The sequence below is a fragment of the Brassica napus genome, chromosome A3 (genome assembly GCF_020379485.1).
Source record: "Brassica napus cultivar Da-Ae chromosome A3, Da-Ae, whole genome shotgun sequence".
NCBI classification, from domain to species: Eukaryota; Viridiplantae; Streptophyta; class Magnoliopsida; order Brassicales; family Brassicaceae; genus Brassica; species Brassica napus.
Window position 1 is genome coordinate 13944549 of NC_063436.1, and position 12068 is coordinate 13956616.

Below are 12068 nucleotides of genomic sequence, written 5' to 3' on the forward strand. Positions count from 1 at the left end.
AATTCTTAACTTTTCTAAATATTTACAAAAATGTCATTTATGTTTATTTTTTTCTGAAAAATGTTAAAAAACCATAAGCACCTTAAATATTTTTATTAGTTACAAGAATGTCATTATCATCTATTTTCATGTTTTTCTTCGGTAGCAAGAACCCTTTAGTAGTCTTCTTTGTGAGTTTCTGTGTGCTTTTTTATTCAGTTTTTTTTTTTTCGATATCCGTGGGGATCCGGCGACCGAGGTCAAACGACTAATCCCACGAGGCCCGCAGCAGCCACGTAATTTCCACCCCAGAAATTAGCAGGGAGGGCTCGGGTGGCCACAGGGGGTTTCGAAACCGGGTCCGTATTGGCGGAGAAACTGCCTAAAGACTACTAGCCCACCGCCTTGTGGTTTATTTTTCGTGTATTGCTGATGTTTCTTTCATGCCTTAGCCTTCCTTCTGAAGGAGCTTTGTCTTCCTGGTGTCTAATATTGGCGTGTATGTACAACAGTACATGTCATGGAATCCACTCCAAAGTTTCTTTAGACAGTGTAAGCAACTAATAACCCCTCACAGAGGTTCTGGACTTGTTTGTTAACGCTATTGATAACACTGATTGTGATATAGTAAATCCCAGGTAAATATATTAAACCTCTTGCGTGTTTAAATCAAGCAACTAGTTTCTTGCTAACCTCTCACAATTTCTTTGGCTTATGTACACACTTGTTTTTTTGGAGAGATAGTTCTCATAAAAATGAAGACGAGCTCTTATACCGGCTGCAGTAGAGCCTGACTTTAAGAATCGCTCCTAGCCATGACTGGTCTTGAGATTTTGGAGACAATAGACAATTTGATAAAAAAAAATTAATTAAATTATTTAAAACAATTTTGAGACCTATTTATATGTAATTTTTTTTTTTTAATCTGGGGACACTTTAATATGACTGGTCATTGTTTCACTTGCCGGTAAGTTAACTACAGTGTGAGTTAGTCTTCCATAACTAGTTTTTTAGTGCCAATGTTTTGCTAGAGACTTGTTTTTATGGGTGGATCTGTTGTAGTCTTTTCCGAAGATCCTCTTTGGATGATAATACCCGTGGAAAGGCAAGAAGTGTATTCCAAATTCCCAATCAGCGGTATTAAGTTCTTTATACAGTCCAGTTGTGTCGATACAGTCCAGACGTCAGCGGTATTCCCAATCTGACGTCTCTGAAACTGCAGATCAATTTTGCTTGTCTTCATTGAAATCGCAGCCATCTATTTATGATTAAGGTACATGTCCAATTGGGCGAGGTCTCTGAGGTCACCATGGCATTGGTCTTCCTAAAAGTTGTAGTAATGCATGAACATGTTCACAGTCGATCGTTGTGAGATTAAGATGATTAAACGCATTCATAATTACCTTTAGGACATTATGTCTGCCAAAATCAGGATCAATTCCATCAGAAGACAGCTGACTTTTTGGCGGTTGAGGACTTGCAGATCTATAGAGCCACATGGACCGGACTCTACTAATAATTAGGGGCAAGTCAAAGAAAATCCGCTTGGCCACTTGGTACGAAAACTGGACCAAACTAGGCTGTATTGAGCCCATCACAAGTCTCAACGTTTCTTAGAGCATCTCCAACCCACCTCTATTTCTACCTCTATAATAGCATTTAGAGGCAAAATCACTTCAACCCATCTCTATTTTTGCCTCTAAAATAGAGATTGTTATTTTCTCCTCTATTTATAGAGGTAGAAATAACATTCCTCTATATTTTGCTCTATATGTAGAGATTTCTATTTTAGAGAAATATATTGGAGTAAAACCCACTTCTATTATAGAGTTCCTCTATTTTAAAAGTAAAAATAGAGAAATACATTGGAGATGGTCTAAACCAAACCTGAAAATGAACTTTACTGAAACATGTTGCACACCCATTGCCGGATTTAAGCTTTTAGGGGTCATTGATATTTAGTAAGAATTTTTATAAAATATATTTTCTTAAAAAAATTAGGAGCTTATAATTATGTAAATTACTTCTTATCAATTTAGGAATCAAGCCAAATATTTTATTAACCTGCCCTTAATCAGTCATGGATATACATTTTAAAAATTCCTATTTATTCTTAAAATTAACAGAATGTCTTAACCTCTGTCAATGATGATGATAAAATTTAAATTGAATTATTAATACACTCACTGATCCAATTGATACATTTTAAAAGAATTGGGACACACCAAATGTACTGAATCAGATTTTAGATACATTAGGTGATTTCCTACACCATGTGCAGTGATAAATTTTTTAAAAGTTTAATTATATATAAAATAAAATTTATTAAAATTATATATTTTATTATTTTTGACTAATATTTAATATAAAGTTGATTATTTAAGCATAAAATTAAGAAAAAAATAATTTTGTTTATTTTAAATTACATTTAATAATATGTATGTAATATGTTTAAAATTCAAATCTTAGATTATTTTTTATCTATTTATTTTGGTTAAATGTATCAAATCAACTTGTATAAAATTACTAAAAAATCATATAAAAATTGTATAGTTATTAAAAATTATAACTAAATAATATTTATAAAATTTGTAGATATCTAAAAGAAACTAATGAAATTATTATTAACAATTTATTTATATTTAAAAAAAGATGTAGAAAATTTTGAAAATATTAGTAATAAAAATTGTATAATTATAAAAATACAATTAAATAATATATTTCGAAATTTATAATGCATATTTTAATATATTTATTTTAGTGATGATTTATGAATTATTACAATATTTTAAGAAGTTTACCAAAAATATAAATCAACATTAAATGTAATGTATTAGTTATTGCCATATTCTATAAAGTTTACCAAAAATATATGTCAGTAATAAATGTGATTGTCCATGTCATATTAATTATAAGTCATGTCATCAATCTTGTTAGCCATGTCATCATTGTTTTTGTAAAAATAATTGTAGAGAGGACATATTGCAAAATCACTTCGCAAATATAGTCTAGGAGATATACAATGTCTTTTTTTCTTTTTGAAACACTATACATAGATAATGTCTTTTATAAGATTTTATAGCTTAATAGATTGGTTCTAGTCTTCTAGATAAGAGTTTCAGGCATGGCTGAGAATTAACAAGGGGTTGATTGATTTCCAGGCATAAACAGCAAAATACAGAACACAAATATTTGACAGCTTGATCTGGTCTGCTTTGGATATGCTTGGTAATATATGAACAGGTTTGGTCTAAACTATTAGAAATTAAGTCTTCCACAACGGTAGTTAGAAGACATCATAAGCAATATATAAGATAGATATGGATCAATCTACTTATAACCAATTGGTTTTATGTTAGAATTTCATATATATATATATACACATCAGAGCCTGATCAAAACAGTCGAACCCGATCCACATAGATTTGACCCAAAGTCGAGCCATCAGTCTTTGTCTGAACATTCTGAAATTGACGCTCAAATAGCCATCATCTCGAGGAGACGTATTAGAAATTAAATATTCCACATCGATAGTTAGAAGAAATCATAGCAATATATAAAATAGATAGGTCAATCCATTTTTCACCAATTAGTTTTAGGTTGGAACTTGTCCAACTTAACATAAACATTGCTACTATGGTATATTTATACGATAAGAGACGCGTGATATTATAATCTTAGTTCAGTTCAGATATACTTCTTCTGTTACAAATTTTAAAACCAAAAGAGCATGTAAGATCTAGTGAAAATCAGATTGGTTTTTCTTTTGTCAACAAGATATAAAACCTAAAATGATTTAGCTAACTAAACCTAAACTTGAAATATTAATTTTACATGAATAATAATTAACAGCTGTATTTGAGCATTTCATGCCAAGTTGTCTGTTTTATATTTTTCACGGGAGATAAAGGTGATATGCTGAAAATTTGAACTTTTTGATCTATAATCCTAATTTCTTTAATTTTGCTCTTAAACATATGCCGACTTCATGTCCAGAATTAAGATGGACCCCAGAAAATGCTACCAAAAGCAGAACCAACAAAATTAAAGTTGAACAACAAATCCATTATTAGGTTTGGGATCATTATATGATGATGGGACGAGAACATGATCGGTAACATTTTCCAAAAAGATATGAAGAAATAATACCAATAGATAATGATATTGTTTGTCTATGTATAACACGAATGTGGAGCATAAACAGAAAAATATTAACTAGTGGATATATATGTAACCGCATATTTGACTTTGATAGTATCAAATGTTCGTGGCTTGTTGGTTGTTGAACTCTTTTATTAAATTTATTTAATATCTTAGGGGTTAGATTTGTCTGCTCCTTTCAGTTGATGTGGTATGGTTAGTGGTTTATAGTTGATGTTATCAGATCAGAGTAAGACGTAATGTAAACCATCTTCTTAAATAAATCATATCTCCTCGTGAGTGTTGCCTAGAACTTAGATCAATAGCCAAACAAGATAACGTATTTTTAATTGGTCCAACAATTCAATTCAGTTATGATGAAAAAGGTAAAATGAAACCTATAGGTGTGTTTGGTATTTGGTTCTGTGTTCTATATAATGTATTTTCAACAGTTAATTCTATATTTTAAATACAAAAGTGATTAATTCTATATTTTGTCATTTTTAAAGTTGCAGTATATAACAAAAAACATTAATTTTCGTACGCACATATAATTTTAATTTTCTAGGTTGTCTTATTTATCAACAACTACTAAAAGTGCCAGCTCAAGAAATATCATGGATCATATTCAAGATTTTAAATAAATCTTATATGGTTTTTTTCACAAATAAGTGTCCCTAACGGCTAAGTGCATTTTCCCTAAGACTGTAATTGCGATTAACAGGTTAATTATATATCTTATTGATGAAGATTCAGATTTGTTTTTGACATAATTTGTTGAAGATTCAGATATTCTTTTGGACAAATTTAAAGATTCAGATATTGGATGTGAAAATGAAGTAAAACTGATTGACCTTAACAAGATAATAAAACATCGTTATTGATTATATAATTTTATAGTATTTAAAGATATAATATATATAGTTACGCTGTAAAATAATTGTTATAATAATTTAAGTTAACCAATCACAATATGAGATATGGAAAACTATCTTACATTTTCTTAGTATCTAACATAAAAAAATATTTCTTATCATTTTCTTTCTTTTTGTTTATTTTCCAATTTTTATTTTTGACAACTAAATATTGTTTGAGAAATTATGAATGCAAATGCTCGCACAATACAGTAATTTTTGGATTATTTGATTATATTCCTATAAAATTTTAAGTTGTTAGTCTTAACCACATCTACAACGTGAACTCAGGTGTAGAAGAACCCAAAACATCATTTTATTTCAATTCTTAAGATTGTATTATGTTTGCAAATAAAACATTATTAAAGCTCAATCAGTGATTCAGTATTTAATACGGAATGAAGGGGCCAATCACTTAAGGAATTCCATTTCTAATTGTTAGGAAATGATTTGTTCCATCTAAATAAACAGAAAAGAAAAGAGTTACAAGGTCTAGGAACTTCGGTGGAGGGACCAAACACTCACTCCATCAAGTCAATTGTACAATCTTAAGGTCCACAAAATTTCATTTTTCTTTCACATGTTTGACATTTTTGTCTCCAAAACCAAAAGGTCTCACTTTTTCCGTAATATAACATGTCTTTATATTTTATCAACACATTTAATTTTTTTTTTTTTTTGAAAAACACATTTAATTTTTTTTGAACATTTGATATCTTCTAAAACTGATATTATCTATTATCTAATAAATCAACAATTTATATTTTCATGTCCTAAAATAAAACATTGTTTTGACATATCCAGACAGAATAAAGTTTGATAAGTTTTCATTGTACCTCTAAAATTTGACTTATTAGAGTTAAATTACGTTTTTATACCAAAATTTATGTTGTAAACCTAAAAGATAATTTTTTAAACTAAAAGTTAATCTTAACATGATACCTAATCTGAAATGTATGGACTATAGACTATTCAACTAAATTGAATTTAGCTATGTATAAACTATCCAACTGTTTCGAATATCAGATGATGAACTGGGATTATACACAACTTGAACTTACAAACGGCATGGTTTACCATTTTTTTTAGGTATGTTTCCTAAAATACTAACTGCTTGTATTATTATCATAGGTAATATTGTTACATCAAATCTGGTCATTCATTGATCAATAAAAACACATGGTGGATGAAGACATTGCAAAGATGATTAGATCGTTATATTTACTCTTACCAAGGTACAAGAACAAGACCCTCTCAATCAATGTTATCAAGAAACAAGAAAACACTCTTTTCGACACATCAACACTTTATAATATACGAGATCTTCCCATTAGATAGGATCATAGGACTCAAAAGCTATTCTACACCCAAAATGCAACAATCACTTTAATTGCATTAAGAAAACGCTCACTGAGCGGTTTGAGCCTCCTTGCCACGGCCACTGCTGCTCCAACCACTGGTTATTACGGCCAGGGAAAATGTAATCTCCTATTCACTTAAGAACAAAAAGAAAAACAAAATGATGTTTCTTTTAAACATCTAAAGTTGCAAATTATCCGTTTAGTGATGGATTTGTTTAGCCACGGTGAGCCATTCTTGAGAAGTAGTTGAAGTCATGGTGTTGGACTCTTAGCTGTTTCAGCCAAGAATCAGCTACACTTAAAAGCGACAGGACGCGCTCTTGATCTTGACCTTGATCAGTTTCCGAGAGCCAAACATTGCCTTGCATCTTGTATGTGGCTAACCCGAAAGGAAGCAAAGTTACACCTTCTCCTTCCTTCCGAGTCCGCTCCTTCTCCCCGCCATTTTCTTCTGGCTCCATATCTGTATATCAAAACCATAACAGTTACATTTTTGCTGAATATAACACATCCAAAGACTATTGAGAAGATGAGTTTAGTACCTTGGAAAGAAGATGAAAGAGTGTGATAAGTGAGGAAACAAGTAGACAAATCTTTGATGGTTCTTCCCATTGGTATATGGTAAATAGGGTACCACGCTACAGCCATCCAACTTGCCGGGGAAAGATCTACGCTTCTCAGCGACATCAATCCAGGGTACCTTTGAGCCAACTCATTGATCTGAAACCAAAAACAACATGTGTCATTTTCAATTTCCGAGTCTTGAATGATGAGATCATTGTGTTTACCTTATCCATGAGAGGAACGCGAGCATAAGGAGCTGATCTCTCAAAGTGTTGCATATAAAGATTTCCCAAACGATCATTGGGATGCAAAAGAGCGTCATGCTCAAGTCCTTCATCAGAAGCAGCACTTCTTGAAAGCTTATCACTCTCACTCTCTTCACTATACGAATCACTAAACGAGCTTTCCCCATCTTCAGACTCTTCCCTAATTAACAACATAAAGGACTCAATTAATTAGATCATTTACAAGAACAAAAGGGTTCATGATCGATGTTTACCTTAAGCGGATCAAGGAAGAACGAGAGGTGAAGATCTGGATAGCAGAGAGGTAAGGAACATAGTATTGAACAAGAGATTCTCCATTAGTGAGACGAATGGGAACACCAGCTCCATAAGCGCTCCATTCATCGTAGCAATCCCATAGATCACTCAATCTGAAATACTCTACATTTTCTCTCTCTGAGTGATGCCAAATCTTATTCAAACTCCTAATCTCCGTCTGCAAAGGGAAATCACTTTTTTAAAGTATTGCATCATAATAAAGCATTGCAAGAGAAACAAAGAACGTTTCAAACCTTGGGGAGAGATTGGGGTGGCACTACAGGTGTTGTGCAATGAAGGAACCTGTCAAGGTTCGATTTTTTCATTGACCCTTTTTCAAACACCATGATTCCTTTCTAAGAGAAGAGAGAGATTGGGTTTCTTGATCCTTGTTTGAAATGTCCCAGAAACAGAGAAGAAACAGAGCAGAAACAGAGGAAAGGAACGAGGGAGAGAGAGAGGAATGGGGGAGTTTAAGAGGGAGACACGCAAGGGAGTGTCTGAGCTTTGACGTTAGGACAGCTGAATTTAAGGGCAACGGAAGTTATGGACAATAATAAATTTATTTCTTAAAATTAAAACAAATGGAAGAAAAAAACGAAATCTGCTCAGTTACTTGCAGAAGAAAGAAAAGTCTTTTTATTTATTTATTTATTTTATTTTATGTGGAGATAACTGATTTTCCGTTGTTTGTTTGTTTCTGTGATCGAACAAAAAAAGACTTTTACCAAAAAAAACAAAAAAAGACGAAACCAGAAAACAATGTAATGACCCAACTTGTCAAAACAAAGTTTTCTTCTTGGTGTTTGATGAGGATAACAATTGTTTGCCGGAAAACTGAAAACTTTATCGGAGAACTCTTGAAACAATGGAAAGAAAAAACAGAGGGTATGGGAATACGAAACAGAGACGGGTAATATATATAAGTTGAGTCAAAAAATTCTATTCTTCTGGGTTTTATCTTCTTTTTTTTTTTAATTTTAGAAAATGAATATAAAAATAATAAAAAGATTTAGAATTAATAAGATAAAATAAGTAAGAGAAGACTCTGAAATTAAGGGTAAACAGCTAATCAAAGATTATCTCAAAGTTTGACGATTTTCCTCGTCCACATCTAATGATCCTCACGCGGTTTGTTTTTTTTAATTCCCAGATCGACTCTTAGATGTTTCGATTAACTAGATTACAAGAAATAAAAAACCTAAGTAATGGTTAAGTACAGTTAACGAATTTCTACATAGAAAAGTATATTAGGCTGCCTAACTTTTTACCCGATGTTTTTCTCAAATACTATGTTCTACTTATGCCATATATTTTGATTGACTGTCATAATACCATGCCGTCTAGGAAAAACACAAAGAAAATATGTACTATACTCCATAAATACATGGACTTATTTGTTTTTTATATTGGATTGATATATATATATATATATATATTACTTTAAATCCATTGGTTTATATTTTATGTCATATAATATACTTCAATTGAAAACTAGTTTAGAAAATTCCACAAAATTATAAGAAAATTTATATATTGAAAGAGGTAACATTTGCTACTTGTAACTAAGACTAAAAGTTGCTGCTAGTTACAAAAATAGCTAAGATCGGTGAACTCTTTGGTCGTATATCACACACATATATTGTACGTTTATTTTCAAACAAATAATTATATTATTTCGTTTAAAAAATTTACAACATATATTATATTTTAAGTCAAAATTTAAAACAATTCTTAAGACTAAAAAAATTGACACTATTTTAAGATAATTATAATAATCAAGTAGAACATTTAGATAACTACGGCTGCTAAAAGAATTTGTTTTTAGCGTAAACATGATGGAATTTTATAGCACTGACTCACTACCATTTGATTCGTATCGAAGGTAGTTGCCTTCATGTATTCATAATGGTTTCAGCTGGTAAAAGCATCACTAGTTTTAGACTTTTAGTATGAAAAGCGAGTTTAATTGTTTTGAACTTTCTAATTGCATGTGGCATCGTAGACAAAATAGAATATATATAAACAAATGTAACTAATATATATATATATATATATATATATATCAATAAAATTATGTAAAAAATTGTATAGAGTAGTAAATAATTTGACTTGAGACTCTTCAAATGATGCTGCTCTTATGTTTAGGTTCTACTTAAACCCGGTTACAATAAACACATCTTTTATAATTTTATTTTACAATTATGACTCATATTTGATGTTTCCCTTGTATCTTTGTAAACTCTAAAATCTAATTTTTGTAGATTGGCTTCGTAAGACCTAGGATGTTATACCTAGTTTGAAACTTTGTAATTAGTACTACTACTTCAAGTAATTATAATTAGACTACATGATAAAGATTCTGCTAATTATATTTTAATTCCAAAACATCACGTCATTAGACTACATGACAGAGGATCCGCTAATCAAATGCCATGTAAATATATGATTTCCCATCCTACAGATGTTGTGAACTAGACACTTGAAGAAATGAAAACTTAATGAGCCAATTAATTAATCAATTAGGAGTCTGGATATAGTTGGGAAAATAATTATGCGTAAATATAACACTATTATAAAAAGATCACATTACTGAAAATAAAAACAAAAACAAAAGTATCACGTTATTGGACGGTACTACTACGGTAGTCATCACGTGTAAAAAATGTCAATTACGTGGAAATGTACCAACTTGGTTATCCAATCAGAAAAAAAATAGAAAACGATATTATTAAATATAAATCACGCAACCAATCTTCTTATTTTATTTTTAATACATAGTCTTTTTTTTGGAAATCTGTGTTTCTTTTGTCTTTGCCCCATGTGGTAACTTTAGCGATGGCAAGTATATTACAGAATCCGTGCGACTTCTGGGCTTGTCACTGGGCCCACGAAAGGACTTGAATCACATACCCAATCTTTTAATTTTTAGTACAGTTTGCTTTTTAAAGTTGAGAGATAGAGCTCAAGCCAATCGAAATGATTCGGTTTATACCGAACTTGCAAGTCGGTAGAGTTTTTAACTTTTGATAAGTTTTGACAAGGTTTTTTATGGACAAAACCGGAATGTTGGTATTGCTAGATGGCCGGTTAATGCGGCGGCTGGATATGGATGGGTTTAAATGGCTGTGGTGGTGGCTGAGGTCATTATCGAGATTTGGGAACTGAAAGCGAAGGTTATGGGACTGACGGTGTAGCGTTTGAGTTTTGTCACGTGGCATAATTCACATTGTAGTAGATTTGGGCCTTATTAAAAGTATTCTGCATTCTCTATTCTGTCTTTTAGCCCAATTTGGCCCGATAATTGATTTAGTTCTAATAATACTTCCAAATAGGCTTGGGCATTTTTCCGCAAGCCAAAGGATCTACCTAAACCAAACCAGAACAGAAAAAAACAAAGCCGAATCCGAACTGCCATACAAAAATATATAAAACAAAACTTATAAGTTTAATATTTTAGAGTTTGTTTATAATCCTAACCGAACCGAAATCTGAACTAAAATCCAAAAATATCCGAAATTAATTAAATATGTTAATATTTTTATATATGATAAAAGTAATTTAGACATTTAATAGTACTCTAAATATTTTTGTAGTTTATTTGTTTTTTTGAATACTTTTAGTTAGTTTATATATTTGAACTAATTTTTAATTAGATTTGTGAATAATTTATATATTTTAATTTTTTTTGTCAATTTTGACGATTTAGTGGTTACAATCTGATCCGAACCGAAACCAAAAATAACCGAACCGAATCCGATCTAACAATTAGTAAAACTCAAATGAGACTTACGAGCATGATACTGAAAATTCAAAAATCCAAAAAAAAAAAAAATCGCAACCGCCCAACCCTACTTCTTAAACCTCTTGTGAAAACTTTATATACTTTTAATTAGATGGATTTTGAATTTGATATAGTACGGTGGATTACATTGTATTTCTTTTTTGAATTACAGTGACAGACTGACAGTGGATATCATATCATGAAACCTTTAATATGTTATGCATATACATAAATTGCCAAAGCGACCGGTTTATTTTAGATCGGTTTACAGATGTGACTAGTTAACATTTTGGGGAGAAATAATGTAGAAGCTGAGACCAGAAGTAGCTGTTTGGCTCTTGCTGGTTGTAGTTTCCGGGAGTGCTTGTTACTCTTGTTAAAAATAAATGTAGAACCTGAGTCCTGAGATGATACAAAGTACAAACGAAAAACAACTTTCACTAAAAATTTACATTATATCTTTACAGGTGCGTTGCTCAAAAAAAAAATCTTTACAGGTGCATAATTAAGAGAGTTTATAAAGAGCTACTAAAAGTCAACAGGAGAATTAGTACTACGTAATCACTGTCACTGGTAAACTAAATCGAGACGGCATATGATCAAAGCATTGACACAACCGGAACTTTAAATAAACCAAACAAACTATCGCCACAATGAACTAGAAAATATATAGCTCAATAATGAGAATCTACTGATGACTCTTGTGTGCTACATTCGTTAAGCAATGTGTAATATATAGTTTGAGACTACGATTTTAATGCATACAAAAGACTATACGATAGTG

The 12068-nt window shown here is 31.2% G+C and overlaps 1 protein-coding gene across 1 annotated transcript; it reads right to left on the reverse strand.

Annotated features, from left to right (window-relative positions):
* Window positions 1–6220: 6220 nt before the first annotated feature.
* Window positions 6221–8385, reverse strand: LOC106438734. Its single transcript, XM_013879994.3, has 5 exons — window positions 7755–8385; window positions 7458–7678; window positions 7183–7384; window positions 6937–7114; window positions 6221–6857 (listed from the first exon to the last, which is right to left on the reverse strand). Exons 1-5 carry the CDS (start codon window positions 7845–7847, stop codon window positions 6610–6612), a joined length of 942 nt encoding a protein of 313 aa, XP_013735448.2. The 5' UTR covers window positions 7848–8385; the 3' UTR covers window positions 6221–6609.
* Window positions 8386–12068: the final 3683 nt, after the last annotated feature.